At 45.6% G+C, this 17,786-nt stretch overlaps 1 protein-coding gene across 4 annotated transcripts in view; it reads right to left on the bottom strand.

Moving 5' to 3' along the window:
* Positions 1 to 1,235: 1,235 nt before the first annotated feature.
* VPS8 (VPS8 subunit of CORVET complex) overlaps positions 1,236 to 17,786 on the bottom strand; it is a 263,256-nt gene continuing 246,705 nt past the window's right edge. For 2 of the 4 annotated variants that reach the window (XM_033211937.1, XM_033211938.1), the window contains exons 47-48: positions 5,292 to 5,372; positions 1,239 to 1,971 (exon numbers count right to left, since the gene is read on the bottom strand). In XM_033211937.1, the coding sequence (XP_033067828.1) occupies positions 1,822 to 1,971; positions 5,292 to 5,372 (231 nt within the window). In that variant the 3' untranslated portion in view covers positions 1,239 to 1,821. Of the gene's footprint in view, positions 1,972 to 5,291; positions 5,373 to 17,786 lie in introns of all 4 variants that reach the window. The other 2 variants (XM_033211939.1, XM_033211941.1) reach the window with 2 other exon arrangements.

The following is a 17,786-nucleotide window of genomic DNA, read 5'->3' as shown; positions in this document are numbered from 1 at the left end:
CAAGTTCCTCTGGCCTTAATTTTAGGCTCAATGAGAAATCTTTTGATACATAACTTGGGGCAGGAAGCATCACTGGCTCTGGAATCACAGCTCCGAATTCCACCTGCTCTGCTTAGCTCTTCGGTATGACACCTTGGTGAAATTACTTACCACCTCTGAGCCTCAGCTTTCTCACCTGTAAACGGCTTGAGACTGTCACATAGCTGTGGCAGGCATCCAAACGGTGATGACTTAATGGTTCAACCACTTCCCTCAATTTTATATCCTGGCACCTTCATCAGGAAGCAGTACCCTTGTAGCCCAGGTCTTGGGAGAAGTTATATAATAAGAGCTAAGCTTGCATTTCTGGGGTATTTGCCATGTGCCTGAATGGCACACAGCAAACATTTACATGTATTGTTTCGTCTTCATAACAGTTCTGTTTATAAAGAAACAGAGGATTAGAGAGGTTAACTGATTGTTGGTTATAGGTAGTACATGGCAGAAACAAGATCTATTTTCTATTTAAGGGTTAAACATTTGTATTGGCCAGGTGCACTGGCTCATGCCTGTAATCCCAGCACTTTGGGAGGCCAAGGCAGGTGGATAACCTGAGATCAGGAATTTGAGACCAGCCTGGCCAACATGGTGAAACCGTATCTCTACTAAAAATTAAAAAATTAGCTGGGCGTGGTAAGTGGGCGTAATCCCAGCTACTCGGGAGGCTGAGGCAAGAGAACCACTTGAACCTGGGAGGCGGAGGTTGCAGTGAGCCGAGACAGCACCACTGCACTCCAGCCTGAGCAGCAAGAGTGGAATTCTGTCTCAAAAAATAAAATAAAATAATAAAAAAAAATGGTATCTAGTTTATGTATCTATTTCCTGTGGGTTTGGTTAGTATCAGTCCATGAGAGCCTGATCATTCCAGTGCGCTGAGAAAAGGATCATCTGAGTATGTAAGGTGGAAACCTAGGTCTCTGGGTGTGGCGACCTCCTGTGGTGGCTGGTTCAATGATAGATGAAGTCCCATGGCCAAAAACTGAATTAAGTACTATTCTCGTTGGCAGCCCAGCCCCTGTCACAGGAGCATTGGGGTGGCTGGGCTGCTCTGAATAGAGCTGACGATGGAGCTGCTTATCTGAATCAAGGAGGGTTGTCACAGTCAGGATTCCTGACTTCGAGCTAATAAAATTGTGACAACAGAGCTCTAAATGTCCTCTATGACTTGACAGACTGAGCCAGCCAGCCAGGAGACCTGCAGAACTTGAACACAGAGCATTTATTGTTAGAAAGGGCAAGTCTTATACTCAAATAGGTTTTAACACGAACACATTAAAAGGGAGATGGCCCTGGCCCCCACAGTGTCTCTGCTCTCTCCAAGGCATGTTGCAGTTATACTGCAGCCTGGCCAACCACTATTCCCTGCAGAAGTTGAAGTTCCTCTATATCATCCAGCAGCTGGAGGAGACGGAGTACAGCAGACTCTGGAATGCCATTTGTGTGAGTTCCCTCTACTTTCTAGGCTTCAGGGCAAATGGAAAAAGTCCCAATAGGCAAAATGTGTTTCCTAAAAAGCTGGACAGAGGTATGTGACATTCCTTTGCTTAACAGGCAAAACAAAATCAACGAGTCTGGTGAACTGACGCCATGACAACAATGTGGAGAAGACTGGGAGTCTATGCTGGGAATGGTGCTGTGGACGCTCTGGGCACAGGATCCCAATTTGGAACCTCTTCTCAGAAGCGTGGGAGGCGGTGGAGGCCAAGCCCACCAGAGGCGGGGTCTCTCTCCAGCAGCCTTGGGATCATCTCTGGTTCTCCTGGGCTAGGCTCCACGGAGTCATCAATCCTCAGTCACAGGTGGGGGAATGAGCTGCAGCTGGAAGTTCTCATTCTGGAAGATGCTGTTGAAAGCAGGAGCACTCTGCGAGCCACTGAATGGCCTATAGCTCTCACTGCTGCGATTCTGGGAGAGTTCCGTGAGAAGAGCCAGCTGCAAAGGAAGGACACACATCAGCTAAGGTTTGTGGAAAACAGAGGGAAGAGAGGCTCCTGAATCCACTGCTTCGGGTACATGCGAGACAGTGCTATGCTGCAGGAGTAGTAACATGCACGGTCTGGATCTTAGGTCCATATATCACAAACTGGCAGTGTGACTTTGGGGAAGTTCACTTCATTTTTTAGGGCCTTAATTTCCTCATTCAATAATGAGACTGGACTGGTTCGCTCCCAAGGGCACACAAACTGTGCTCTCCCTGGCACTGGAGAGCTCTCCCACCCTGGGCTGGCCCTGTGCTGAGGGCTTCTCTAGCTGCCCCTGCTGCCGCCCTTCTCTCCCTGTGGACGTGCCCTGTGCAGAGGAGCTTGTTCTCAGCTCTGCTCATTCCAGGCTCTCCACCTTGGTGCACTTTCCTTGGGGGTGAATGACTAATTATGACCACTGACTCTGACCTCTCTTCTGCCAACTCAAACTCAGGGGCTCCAGAGTGGAACCCCTGGATTCTACCTTCTCCTTCAAGTGAGTCTCCCTGCTCCCAGCTTCCTTATTCCCACCAATGACATTAGCAGTACCCTCGTTCTGTCAGTGGCTCAATTCTGGAAGAACTGTCGAGGAGGATAGAAGGGTAGGAGGAGACGCTAATGTCGGCCTCTTGGGATGCCAGCGCTCTGCCCCTCGGGGGGACCATCCCTTTCACCTAAAGAGGCTTTCTGCAAAAGCAGGGAGCTGGCAGCCTGGCTCTTGAGGTACCCCTGAAGGTCAGAGGAGACAAGAATTCTACACCCAAGGTCCTTAGACTTCCTGACTGATTAGGGTCTTTGCCTGTTGCTTCCCAGAACATTGTGAGTTAACTTCTACCCCACAAGCCCAGGTCAATACAGTCCCTAATAACAGCAGCTGGGACCTGTGGGACGGGCCACCATGTCCCACTACCAATACTCTAAGGGACCCTGCGCAGGCTCACATGGAGGCCAGTGAAAGCCTGGCCCATGGAGAGCTCACAGCTGAGACAAGCGGGCCATCAGACTCCTCAGGGCAGCCCTGTCTGTGTCTACTAAACACGCCAGGAGTCCGAGGGGATGTCTAACAGCCTCTCGTGACTGCATCCAGTCTTTCCATGACAGGCACTTTGCTAGGTCCTTGACGTGTGTTATTTCTCATCCTTCACAACATACCTCTGGGGCAGAAACCCTGCGGCCTGAGAAGTGACTTGCCCTCGGTCACCAGCAGTGAGTAGCGATGTGGGATTCACCCGCCAGGCACCATGTTTTTGAGGTGCCCTCCGACCTCTGGCAAAGGGTTTTTCCCTCACAAGCAACGCTGGCACAAGCTCACATGTGTCCATGTGTCACTTCTGTGGAAAACTCAGTGCCAGTGGCTGTGGTCACTGGGAAGACATCTAAAGGCCCCTAAGTTCTAAGTGTCAATTTATCAAAAGTAATCCAGGTCCTGGCCAGAGACACATGTATGGTGTCATTTACAACTCAGTAACTCTGACTCAAGCTCTAACTGCAAGTTACTGAGCAGGCCCACTCAAGCAATACGCCAGGGGCCAAGAGATATCCCTTGCTCTGTCCGAGTCCACTTTGTGCCACTTCCTTTCTTCCATAACCCTCTCAGTTGCTCATCAGCCTGCGACATTCTCTGCAATGACTGTTATGTACGATGCCTTGAACAGAATGGGCAACAGATGCTCAACTCAATGCTTTCACATTCTGACACTGTGAGGTGGGAAGATCAATTGCAAAAAAAATATATATATATATTTCCCAGGAAAAGAGGTATTTTTGTGTTCTACTTTGGTAACTTTGTGATCTGGAAATCAAGGAGCCCTAAATCAGAGCTCAACAGTTTGAAGCAGAAGAACCTCCTTGGAAGGCCCCAGAAACTCAACTCCTGGGGCAGAGCTTGGCTGAGGCTGGAAAGGGATGGGGGTGAGGCCAGTTCAATAAAGATGCTGGACTGCATCCAGGAGACCCCTGGAGAAGCTTCCTGGAATAACAACCTCTGCCCAGACCAACTCTCAAAGAAGCAACACCACTTTTTACTCTGGCTGCCAAGTAACCTAGTAGGTTCTGCCTAAGAATGGGGAGTGCGTGAAGGGGGCCCAGGTAGAGAAGCAGAGGACACAGCAGTTTGCACAAGCTTGAGATAAGCTCAGAAACAAATGGGACCAGCTAGAATTGAGGTGTGATCTGGGGAGTGGAGAAGATGTTAGGGTTTGGACTCATTCTTTAGGTGGTGGAGATTCAGAATGTGTCGTAAACAAGGGCATGACACATTTGGGTTTAGAAAGGGTAGCCAGGCAGCAGCATGGAGAAGGGACAGAAGGGTTTCTAGCCAATCAGAGACCTGCAGTGGCCTCCGTGAGTGATAAGGAGGCCCCACTGGGGTAGTGGCAAAAGGGGATTAGTAGAGAAGATCCCACAGGATGTCCCCAGTTGGGTGGAAGGAAGGGGAGGGGTGAGCCTAGTGCTGCCAGGTCTCTGCTCTGGGTGGCTGGAAGACAGAGGTGTCGTTCCTGAGGCAGGCACCAGGTGCGAAGAACAGGTCGAGAAAGTGATGAGTATGCTTCTGAAGTGCCTGGGGGACACCTGGTCTGATGTGGTGGTAGCGACTGCTAGAAGCCCTCCAGTCTGTACTCTTCTTCCCCAGTTACAGTAGACCAAGAATTGTAGCCTGAGGTCTTTTGGAATAAAATCCAATTTTCTCAGTCATTGCAGTGAGGCGTGGTCATGGGTCTAAACTCTAGACAGTGGAGGTAAGTGGGAGCAACCAGGTTGAACCACACAAGTTTAAGTCACGTGCTAAGGAAGGCAGAGCACAAGACACACGAAAGCTGGAGGGAGGTGCGTGGATGTGCCCTGGCTGGCTGCAGTTACACTTCTCTCTTGCTTAAACCACTACTACTTTGCATTTGTCTTTCATGGCCAAAACTAATTCAACCAATGCAGATGCCCAGGAGGGTCTAGGGCTTCAGACAGATTGGGCACCTATCCATATCCTAAGCAAAGCCCTCCTGGGATCAGCCTTCTGGCCTGCTCTCTCTGGAGGGAGGTCAAACACAGAAGCCCTTCTATGTCCTCACAGGTCATGGTAGGAAGGGACAGACAGCTTTCCACTTCCTTTGCTCTCTTTGCCAAGCTCTGAGTGCTCCCTGGGGCCAGGGTCTGTTGTCCATGTAGCCATAACAGGGATGCCAGGGCACCTTCCAGGTTAGGAGGAGGCTAGAGGGAGGTTCCAAGACACTGCCTTTCTAAAGCAGTAAATTATGAGTAGGGAAATTAAAATATAAACAACCACGCAAACATTACCCTGGAGCTTCCTCGGTAGAGACGGCAAAGCTGATCAAATGCTTGGATTTGCTGTGGATCCAGAACAGGTTCTGAGGTTCCCTGAAAAATAAAAACCGATACGATTAACAACATTATGTGGCTAGGCAGTCTCTGAACGTGCTCTACACGATGCTGAAGCAGAATATGGTGCTTCCTTCATTCTTCTGAAAACAGACCTATATGCTGAACATGAGTTAGAAATTGGCACGTCCCCTAAGAACTCTCCTTGGTGTGTGGCTGCAGGTTGACCTGTCTGTGGACCCTTTTCCCAATGGAGTCTCCAAATGTCCCGTATGTACAGGTTCCTTTCAGGTTTCTTGATCCCTCTTTGGCATCACTACGCAGAGCTAGTTAGTTCCTTCCAGCCTTGCATTCCCATGTCCATCACTTCACATGGCCAGCAAAGATACCCCTTTTCTCTGTCTTGGTAACAGGAGATGCACTGTCATTTAAAAATCTCATCCTCTCCCTGTTTCATTATAAAGCTTGTAGCCACCTATGGGGTTGCAAGATTCATCTGCTACTTTTGGGAAAAGGGCCGGTCTAGCCTGCTCTTATAGCAGCCTTGTTTTTGTGCCACCTGTTACTGTGGTGGAATCTGCCAAACTGCGGTTTTCCTCTCAGTGGACCTGATCCAACTCATATGCAGAGAGAAGAAATGGGATCCTGGGGGAGGCGGCCATAGGCTTTGGAGTCAGAGGAGAATCTGGATACTGGTTCTGACAGTAACCTGCTATGTAACTTTAGGCAAGTCACCTCACTTCTCTAAACCTTAGCTGCCTCACGTGTGGGAAGGAAGGGGTAATGCTTACCTTTTGAGATTACCAAAAATTAAATGAGATATATATTTAAAGTGTCGCCTGCCTAGTACCAGGCGAGGGCTCAGTAGACACTAGCTTTTCTTACAATTCAGAGATACCCATAGTTAAAAGTTGATTTCAGAAGTGTTTTTGTTTATGTATAAGATTAGTTAAAAGACGTTTTTCTTTGCCCTATATTATGAACCTGTCCCAAGCATCTGCACTGCACAGGTTGGTGGGTAAGAGCCTGCACTCCAGAGTTCATCAGCCTAAGCCCCAACCCTGGCTTTAACAATTATGAGCAGCACAATCTTAGGCAAGTTCTCTGAGGTGGGTACTTTTTGCTTGCTTGTTTGTTTTTGCTCACATAGGGATAATGACTATAGCTACACCACATAAAGTGGCTATGAAGATTCAAGAAGGTAATGCACGCAGAACACGTAGTAGATGCACGGGACTCTGCAAGTTCTCACTGAGCATTACTAACTAGAGAGCACAGGAAGGCCCACAGGTACCACGCACAGAGCCGGTCTCCAGGGGACAATGTCATGTGGCCCTTGTCCTGATGTGGCTACAGAAACAGAAAGGAAGGGGGCATCAGAGCATCATGCACAGGCAAAACTGGGTAATGAAGGAGGCTGGCAGATGTGCAGGAGTGGGTATGCGGAGCGTGAGAGGGAAAACTTCATGGAAATGAGAGCTGCTACAGTGAGCTCCCTGTCTGTCTTGCTCACCAGTGCCCAGTACTGTGCTTGCACAGAGCAGCCACAGAGTCATCATCTGCTGATCAAATGAAGGGATGGGAGGGCCGACATGCAGATTTTCGATTTCTTACTATTTATCACTGGAGTTGTGACCAACCCTCTGCCACGCAATAAGAACATAGGGCAGGGCTTCTGACACACTTGGGCTCAATCTGGACTCTGCCCAAGACTAGGTGAGTGGCTTTAGGCAAGGAATTTAGCTTCTCCCAGTCTGTTTCTTTATCTATAAAACTCTACTTTGCAGAATTGTTGTGAAAATTAGACATCATGTATGGGCTTAGCATCTATTTGATGCTCAATCAATGGCAGTAATTACTGCGATTGTGTTGTTTATACTCCCAGAGAGAAGTGCCCCCCTAGAAAGAACAATGGGATGAAATCAGGAAACATGGGCTCCAATCCTGTTACCTGCTCCCTGTATAACCTGAGGAGGTCACCTCTCTCCTCTATGTTCCAATTGATTAAAGGGCAATGCCACCCCGGCCACACTCCACCATCCAGGGAAGACGTGGGCACCACGAGATTAACAGGCATTTAGGGCATGGAAGGTTCAAGAAAAATAGTAATGTATACTGAGCCTAATCATGGCTTTTATCTTTTATTGCATATTCGGAAGCAAATCAGGGGTCATGTCACAAAGACACGTGGCAGCCCTGAAGAGAAATAACACTTTCCATCTACAGATGCCAAATTAGGGTCAGACAAAAAAATAAAGGAGGAGCAACTAAATATGAACATAATCTCTGTTCACATCTAAAAACATAAAAGTATTCTCAGACCACTAAATCCCCCAGGATAAAACTGGTTAGGAGTGATTTTCCAATTGGAAAGACAGAAAAATGCATTTGCTGCTGTCTGTTAGAGCAAATTTCTTTCTTTCCATGTAACAAAGTCCAGTGTTAAGAGCTAAAAATTAAACTGTAGCAAGTATGAGAGGAAGAAACAGTGGCCACCCTGGAAATGACCTTGTACTCAGCATTAAAGTAAATCCAGTGGAAAGCGAGGTCCTGAGGGTCTCTGAGAGCCCAGGGAGGGGTGTTGGGCTAACACGGCTGCCAGCACAGTGCGAAGCTCAGTGAAAGGTGAGAGTGGGAGCAGTAACCATATCTGCTAGAAGGAAGAAAACAAACCGGGGCTCTCAGGATCCACAGACCTCTTTTTTTCTTTTTTTTTTTGAGACAGAGTCTCGCTCTGTCGCCCAGGCTGGAGTGCAGAGACGTGATCTCAGCTCACTGCAACCTCAGCCTCCCAGGTTCAAGCGATTCTCCTACCTCAGCCTCCTCAGTAGCTGGGATTACAGGCGTGCACCACCACGCCTGGCTATTTTTTGCAGTTTTAGTAGAGACGGGGTTTCACCATGTTGGTCAGGCTGGTCTTGAATTCCCGACCTCAGGTGGTCCATCCGCCTCGGCCTCTCAAAGTGCTGGGATTACAGGCGTGAGCCACTGTGCCTTGCCACAGACCTCTTAACAAACATATTAAGCTCTGATATAGGAAAACAACCATGATCCACTGCCACCCTACAGACCAAGTTCTCAAGAACAGGGCTGATTCTACTCCTAGGGATACTGGACACGAAGCCTTCTAAATCATACTCGAAGACACAGACTGTCACAGAAGTCTGAGCTCTGCTTGTTCATTTCTTACTCTCTACAATTACTAAGATCCTGAAATCAAAACCCTAACATTTCCTTTCCTAATTATCTTTCCACACTAACACCTGAGAAGATCAAACCTAGTTTGAGAGAGACATGGGCCACTCTGTATAATTCGTAACACAATCATGTCTTTTCGGTATTCTAGAAGCCTCCTACAGGCGCTTCTATAATTTTCTGGTGGCAATGAAGATGGAGACGAAGTAGGACGAGTGGAATGAGAAGCATATTTCCCCCTTTTCTCCCTGCCTGCCCTCCATCTCACTTTCAAATCTTTCCCTATATCTGTTATAGCCTCAGCCAGTCTTTTGCCACCACTTAAGCTGTTTCACACTGGAGGTCCTTAATATTTAAAAGTTTTGCCTAAATCAAAGTTTGGCTTCAGAGATAAAGGAAAAGCCACATACATACCTCCTTCCCCTCTGCAAACAGGAAATACTTTTTCTAAATTCCCACCCACAACACAGTTTGCTCTCAGATTGAACCTGACTCCTCATAGCCCCTCATTCTCTAATGCCTCAAAACTCTCAGTAGGTCACAGCTAATAATGAATTAGGTAATGAAATAATACGACAGGCAGACAAGCTGCCAAGCTGCCTAGAGAGAGGAGGGGAAAATGTGGCAGAACGTCTCTGCAGGAGATTCTTTTATAGTGGTCATGACCCTAGAATGATCAGCTCTAAGGGAGGTAAGTGCTTGAGGCCACAGAGACAGACTGAAAGGCTAACTGAAAAACAACCTTAAAAACCCAAGCCCTTCAATACCACAATTAAAAAGAAACAACATGGTGACCGTTCACAGCACAGGGAAAAACGCTGGTTTACGTTTTCTCAGATGCGACACAGAGAACAACTCTCCCTCCCCGGCTGCAGCAGCTCGCTTTATTGATCGTGTAATGATCATGTGCCAGCCACTGTTACAAGTACTGAGCATGGATCATCTCATTTAATCATCTCAAAAACCCTACGAGGTAGGTACTTTTCTTATTGTTATTTTACAGGTGAAGAAACTCAGGTCCTGGGATTCAGTGATATGCCAAGGTCACTCTGGCTGGTGGCAGAGCCCAGATCTGAATTGAGACAGTCCGGTTCCAGAGGTGCTTTTCATCTGCCATTCTCTCGGTAGCGGTCTGAAAGAAGCCTGATGAAAGTCACTTTCTTTTCTTTTTTTTTTTTTTTGAGATGGAATTTCACTCTTGTTGCCCAGGCTGGAGTGCTGTGGCACGATCTCGGTTCACTGCAACCTCTGCCTTCCAGGTTCAAGTGATTCTCCTGTCTCAGCCTCCCAAATAGCTGGGATTACAGGAACATGCCACCATGCCCAGCTAATTTTTGTATTTTTAGGACAGACGAGGTTTCATCATATTACTCAGGCTGGTCTCGAACTCCTGACCTCAGGTGATCCGCCTGCCTCGGCCTTCCAAAGTGCTGCGATTACAGGCGTGAGCCACCATGCTCAGCCGACTAAGTCACTTTCAAGGGCCTCAAAAGGTTATGTGAGGAGCAGTGTAGGACTCGCCTGGGTCAATCTGCCTAATCAAGCTCCTGTGAAACTGATGGACACCTGCCCTCCTTCTGGGGATCCTTCATGATTCTGCTTTCATTTCAAAACTCATCCCATCATTCTATAAAGTATAAACAAAAGACCCAGGAGACAGGAGAGAGCAGCTAATGGAAATAAATATAGCTATTAGTGTTCTGCTTAAAAATGACTTTGGAAGCCTAGACCAAAGCCCAGTGTTAAGAACTAAGCTTCATTCTGCAGTGAGACACTTCACATACAACGTAATAACCGTTTTGGGTACACACTAGGCATTCACGAACGCCTCTGCCATCACAGAAACAAGTCTGAACTTGGCTCTGACACTAATTAGTTGTGTTGATATTCCCCATATCAGTTATCTCAACTACAAACGGGGAAAATCTCTGCACAGCCTACCTTACAAGGCTCTTTCTTGTGAGGAAAGGGCTGGGAAGGGAAATGGAAAAAGCTCATTTCCTGTTGTCCATTAGTTTCTGGCCTTCTGCTAGCTACTTTTATGTTTAATGTGTACATTAGCCCACTGAAGGAGAAATTATTTTCTCTAATTTACCTGTGAGGAAACTGAAGTTTAGACATATTAAAATACAGCTTGTAAGAGACACGGTAACTCTTGATAACGGGTCTAACCCTAAAGCCCACTATGACATGTTAGTGATAAACATAAGGTGCTCTGAATGTATATAGTTTCATGGGCTGCTCGTGGACAACCTGGGCTGCCTGGTCTGTGTCTGTAGGGGCTGATGCTGCATCTGCCCGAGTGCCTACCGGGATCCTTTGTGGTCCCATCATAAGGTTAGCACTAGGTGAAGGCTGTGTCATTAGATAGGGAAACCTAAGTATCTTCTGTTTGGTGCTGGTCACCTGTTTTGCTCCCTCACAAAAGAAAATGTCCCCCAATTGGTTTAAAGTCTTTGAAACCCATAGACTGTTCCTGCATAGGCTTGGCTACTCCTTGCCCAACCTGCTTTGAAAGGCAACAGCTTGGGGGAAAATCTGTGGTGACAAAAGCTGATCATCTCATTATACATTTTAAAAAAATGGATTAAAAAATGTAGAATACAGTTTGAATTTTTAGATAACTAATGTAGCTCCTTGGTCAAATTCATGACAACCTTCCTGTTTTCTTGACAGGGTTGGAAAGGGTTGGCCATCTCAATGTATCTGCCTCACAGGCAGGGGAAGCTCAAATTCCCAAACATTAAAAAATCACTGCTGGGTGCTGCCACCCACAATGTAGCAGAGGTATTTTCCTGAGTCATCATTATCCCGAGATGCCAGGACAGAGAGCAGGACCATTACAAACAGGCATGAAAATGACAGCACAGGGACACAGATGGATGACAGTGAGACTGACCCCCTTCCCGGGGCCACTGTCCTGCACAAACCTGGAGTCTTGCCACATAGCATACTGTGGCCATTCCATAATTACATATTCTTTTTGTCAGTACAGGAAGATCTTTAAAAAATCCAGAAAGATTACTGTTACAGGGCATGTACTAGGGAAAGGGACACTCTGGGGATCTGCCCTAGTAGAACTTCAAAATAAGCCTCAAAAATATGTGGCTGATTTAATAGTAATTAATAGCTTGCCAGAGAAAAACCTCAAGTTTCTGAAGGAAGACAACACAATCCAGATGCTTGACAACACAGAGTAGGGGCTCTCTTTTAAGGAGATGTTATTATGTCTTGAATAATACCCACCATCAGTTGATATTTCATGGAAAACCAGGGAGCAAAATTTCAACATTATGATGAAAGAAATGTAAATTCTAACCAGAACACACTAGGATATTTGTAGAAAACAACAAAACATAAAAGTCCCAAGGCAGTGACTTGTCAGCCATAGCAGAGACTGTGCTAAGCCCCCGCCTACATTCCACGTTCATCTCCTCCTCCTTCCCTTCTGCGTTAGCCAATGGAGATTCCCACTGTTTCCCGAACACGCCCAATCCAATGTTTGATACTATATGAAGACGTGGGAGCTTTCAAGGGTGGCACAATTGATTTGGGACAGAGGTCCAGGCAGAAGGCTACGCTCTGCAGTGACAGAAAACACCACACACATTAGAGCAGTACAATCTATGCAGCTCTGTTCAAATCCCATGACCTTTACAAATGGCTGATAATTCAGCACAGTGCAATTAAGAACGGCCTCCTGAGTTGTTTTAATGCACAGTGACAGGCTGCTAGTGGCTCTGTCACACATACTGAAGAGAAAGAAGATAACTACCATGTATTGTGGGAAGTGCCTAAAAGCTTCATCAGGAAACATGTTGGAGGGGAAAGGCCCATTTGTAACTCAATCAGTAATCTCCACGTCCAAGAAGATGGTAGCCATGAGCGAACTCCTGTTTTGCTGAGGGAGTTCCCTTCCATATAGAAAGGGCATAGGATGTATAGAGAACTACTGGCACTGAGGTGGTCTCACACACAGCCCCATAATAAGACACAGATATGACAATCTGAGTGGGAACAGACAACTACTCAAGCAGAAGTGTCATATTAAGAAGTGCAAAACCCACAGCCATTAGCTCTCAGCTGCATTAGCATGGGAGCTAATAAATGATGTTAGCTAAGTCTCTGATGATGAGCTGTAAGGCTCTATCCTTGGCTTTTTTTTTTTCCCCTTTGAGATGGAGTTTTGCTGTTGTTGACCAGGCTGGAGTGCAATGACATGACCTTGGCTCACTGCAACCTCCACCTCCCAGGTTCAAACGATTCTCCTACCTCAGCCTCCTGAATAGCTGGGATTACCGATGCATGCCACCATGTCCGGCTAATTTTTTGTGTTTTTCAGTAGAGACAGGGTTTCACCATGCTGGCCAGGCTCGTCTCAAACTCCTGACCTCGGGTGATTCGCCCGCCTCGGCCTCCCAAAGTGCTGGGATTACAGGTGTGAGCCACTGCGCCTGACCAACCTTGGCTTTTTTATATACAAATATTTTATCAATGGCTTAAAGGGAAAAGAACCCTATCCTTGGGAGGAAAAAATGATTCCCAAGGGTCAGAAACTGAAACAATATAAGCAATGCCTGGCACTTGGCTCCAGAAACCAAGGGTATATGCATCAATAGTATGTGTAAACAGAATCGGGAGTTTGATATCAGTATGTTAATTGTTAATCAACCATGCAAAATGGCTGCTAAAAAAGTTAATGTGCTTTTGGTTCCATTTACAGAAACAGACTCCAGAGTAAGGAAGATGATGACGTCATTTTGTTCTAAAATGACCTCACCTGAAGTACAATGGTAATACTCAAGATGTGGTATGACAGCGTGGAGAAGATAGAGGAAATGGATTGTGGATGTTCTGCCTGGACAAGGGACCACCGAGGGCTGGAGATTGAGGACCTCAGCTGCATGAAGGACTGGAAAGGCTGCACTGTAACAGAAGGATTAAGCTGTTTTTGGTAGGTCCCAGGGGAAGGACCAGGATCAATTGGCTTCACCTACTACAAGGAAGAATTATCTTAGTTACAGCTTCCAAAGATGGAATATCCTGCCCTAAGAAGGTGGTTTTCAAGCAGAGGCAGAACACTGCTTGTTCCAATGGATGAGGAGAGAGGCTACTTCTAGCATGACAGCCTGAGGAGCTCTGCTGTAGTCTAGATGTTATTCCCTCCAACCCTTGTATTGAGATTGGAGCTCCAGTGTTGGAGGGGCCTAATGGAGGTGTTTGTGCTATGGAGGTGGATCCGTCATGAATAGATTAGTGCCTTCCCTGAGGGTGGGAGGTGAGTGATTTCTCACTCTATTAGTTCCCATGAGAGGTGGTTGTTTAAAAGAGCCTGGTACTTCCCTCCCCTCCCTCTCCCGGTGCTCCTGTTGTGTTGCTGAAACAATGTCCCAAAGAGTTAAAAACAATCTACCACTAACAGAAATTCTTGAGTTTGCAATATAGCAGATAAGGAACAATTTGCTAAAATGCTGAAACTTCCTCTGCTTGTGAGATTAAAAAATGGTTGAAATTGGCTGGAAGCAACATGGCTGACTGCAGTTTGCACGGAATGAGCTCACTGATGTCACAGCCCAATTTCTACTGCGTTATTTCATACTAATTCTTCCCAAACTTGCACTTGAGACCCATGGGGTAGCATGCAAAGATAAACATGCATCCCTGAGGACTTTCCAGACCTTCTCTTTTCTACTAACCACCTGCTAATCCCAGAATCTACCCCCTGAACCTTTACTAATAAAATTACTGCCTTAAAGCCAGCATAGGGAGACAGATTTGAGCTGGACTCCTGTCTTCTTGTTAGTCAATTTATAATAAAAAGCAGTTCTTTTCTAAAAACAAAAACAAAAACAAAAAACATCCACAGTGTCATAGTGTTGGCTTCTAACATATCAGGCCAGCAATGCCCCTTTTTCTTGGTAACAATGTGATCTCTGGACATGATGGCTCCCCTTTGCCTTCTGCCTTGAGTGGAGGCAGCCTGAGGCTCCCACCAGAAGCAGATGCTGGTACATGCTGCTTGTACAGCCTACAGAACCATGAGCAAAATAAACCTATTTTCTTTATAAATTACCCAGCTGTGGGTATTCCCTTAGAGCAACACAAGTGGATTAAGATAAATTCCAAATAAAAACTGGTGACAACTATAAAACAAAAACTCCAAGCATTTAAAGACCAAATGAAGAAACTATCCTCCCTACACTACGAAAATTTGGTAAGAAAGATGACTATGGTTTCTGAACCGACTGCTCCCTTCCCCACCTTCACAACTCAGCAAGACAGAACTCCACACTACTGCAACCAAGAACAGCAGGCTCTCTTTATCCCAAGACCACAGCTGGAAGGCTTTCTTCCCAGCAGGAGCAGGACTTTGGTATTTTTCATCCTGCCATCAGCTACATGTTGCTGGAGCCAAGTCCTAGGTGAGTACCGTCAGAGGTAATGGGGGTTCCCTTCTTCTAGAAGCCTCTACTCATGGAATGGAAGCTCTACCTTGGAGGCTGTGCACTGAAAATCTTTGGTCTCTGATCACCCTTGCCCTGGCTTATGAGTCCGGGAAAGGCAGGTCAGGGGGCTGCTTAGGCTCTCACCTTAGGCTGCTGTCCCTCCCCGCTTCCAACAGCATTCAACTACTAGACCGGGGGATGACAGTCAGCGAAAAGCTTGCCATTGTGCCTACCCCCAGCTCCAGAGCCCCAGCTCAGAAATTTTTCCTTGGGAAAAAAGTAGGTCCTAAAATAAATAACTCCTAGTCTTTTCCCAAGGGAACTGACTTCACTTGAAACTGAATATAGAGAATTTCAGTCCAGATGTGTTCTTAAGAACAGTGGAGGGGAGCATGCCCAAGATGGCAGAATAGGAACAGCTCCAAAAAAAAGAGAGTTTTAGACCAATATTCCTGATGAACATCGATGTAAAAATCCTCAATAAAATACTGGCAAACCGAATCCAGCGGCACATCAAAAAGCTTATCCACCATGATCAAGTGGGCTTCATCCCTGGGATGCAAGGCTGGTTCAACATATGCAAATCAATAAACGTAATCCAGCATATAAACAGAACCAAAGACAAAAACCACATGATTATCTCAATAGATGCAGAAAAGGCCTTTGACAAAATTCAACAGCCCTTCATGCTAAAAACTCTCAATAAATTCAGTAGTGATTGAACGTATCTCAAAATAATAAGAGCTATTTATGACAAACCCACAGCCAATATCGTACTGAATGGGCAAAAACTGGAAGCATTCCCTTTGAAAACTGGCACAAGACAGGGATGCCCTCTCTCACCACTCCTATTCAACATAGTGTTGGAAGTTCTGGCCAGGGCAATCAGGCAAGAGAAAGAAATCAAGGGTATTCAGTTAGGAAAAGAAGAAGTCAAATTGTCCCTGTTTACAGATGACATGATTGTATATTTAGAAAACCCCTTTGTCTCAGTCCAAAATCTCCTTAAGCTGATAAGCAACTTCAGCAAAGTCTCAGGATACAAAATTAATGTGCAAAAATCACAAGCATTCTTATACACCAGTAACAGACAAACAGAGAGCCAAATCATGAATGAACTCCCATTCACAATAGCTTCAAAGAGAATAAAATACCTAGGAATCCAACTTACAAGGGATGTAAAGGACCTCTTCAAGGAGAACTACAAACCACTGCTCAGTGAAATAAAACAGGACACTAACAAATGGAAGAACATACCATGCTCATGGATAGGAAGAATCAATATCATGAAAATGGCCATACTGCCCAAGGTAATTTATAGATTCAATGCCATCCCCATTAAGCTACCAATGACTTTCTTCATAGAACTGGAAAAAACTGCTTTAAAGTTCATATGGAACCAAAAAAGACCCCACATTGCCAAGACAATCCTAAGTCAAAAAACAAAGCTGGAGGCGTCACGCTACCTGACTTCAAACTATACTACAAGGCTACAGTAACCAAAACAGCATGGTACTGGTACCAAAACAGAGATATAGACCAATGGAACAGAACAGAGCCCTCAGAAATAATACCACACATCTACAGCCATCTGATCTTTGACAAACCTGAGAAAAACAAGAAATGGGGAAAGGATTCCCTATTTAATAAATGGTGCTGGGAAAATTGGCTAGCCATAAATAGAAAGCTGAAACTGGATCCTTTCCTTATTCCTTATACTAAAATTAATTCAAGATGGATTAGAGATTTAAATGTTAGACCTAAAACCATAAAAACCCTAGAAGAAAACCTAGGTAATACCATTCAGGACACAGGCATGGGCAAGGACTTCATGTCTAAAACACCAAAAGCAATGGCAACAAAAGCCAAAATTGACAAATGGGATCTCATTAAACTAAAGAGCTTCTGCACAGCAAAAGAAACTACCACCAGAGTGAACAGGCAACCTACAGAATGGGAGAAAATTTTTGCAATCTACTCATCTCACAAAGGGCTAATATCCAGAACTTATAAAGAACTCAATCAAATTTACAAGAAAAAAACAAACAACCCCATCAAAAAGTGGGCAAAGGATATGAACAGACACTTCTCAAAAGAAGACATTCATACAGCCAACAAACACATGAAAAAATGCTCATCATCACTCACCATCAGAGAAATGCAAATCAAAACCACAATGAAATACCATCTCACACCAGTTAGAATGGCAATCATTAAAAAATCAGGAAACAACAGATGCTGGAGAGGATGTGGAGAAATAGGAACACTTTTACACTGTTGGTGGGACTGTAAACCAGTTCAACCATTGTGGAAGACAGTGTGGCGATTTCTCAAGGATCTAGAACTAGAAATACCATTTGACCCAGTCATCCCATTACTGGGGATATACCCCAAGGATTATAAGTCATGATGCTATAAAGACACATGCACACATATGTTTATTGCGGCACTATTCACAATAGCAAAGACTTGGAATCAACCCAAATGTCCATCTGTGACAGACTGGATTAAGAAAATGTGGCACATATACACCATGGAATACTATGCAGCCATAAAAAAGGATGAGTTCGTGTCCTTTGTAGGGACATGGATGCAGCTGGAAACCATCATTCTCAGCAAACTATCACAAGAACAGAAAACCAAATACCGCATGTTCTCACTCATAGGTGGGAATTGAACAATGAGATCACTTGGACACAGGAATGGGAACATCACACACTGGGTCCTATTGTGGGGAGGGGGTGGGGGAAGGGATAGCATTAGGAGATTATACCTAATGTAAATGACGAGTTAATGGGTGCAGCACACCAAC

Source organism: Trachypithecus francoisi, unplaced genomic scaffold (assembly GCF_009764315.1).
Source record: "Trachypithecus francoisi isolate TF-2019V2 unplaced genomic scaffold, Tfra_2.0 Lachesis_group0, whole genome shotgun sequence".
Taxonomy (NCBI): Eukaryota; Metazoa; Chordata; class Mammalia; order Primates; family Cercopithecidae; genus Trachypithecus; species Trachypithecus francoisi.
The sequence above is the reverse complement of the archived record's forward strand: the minus strand, read 5'-3'. Positions and strand labels throughout refer to the sequence as shown.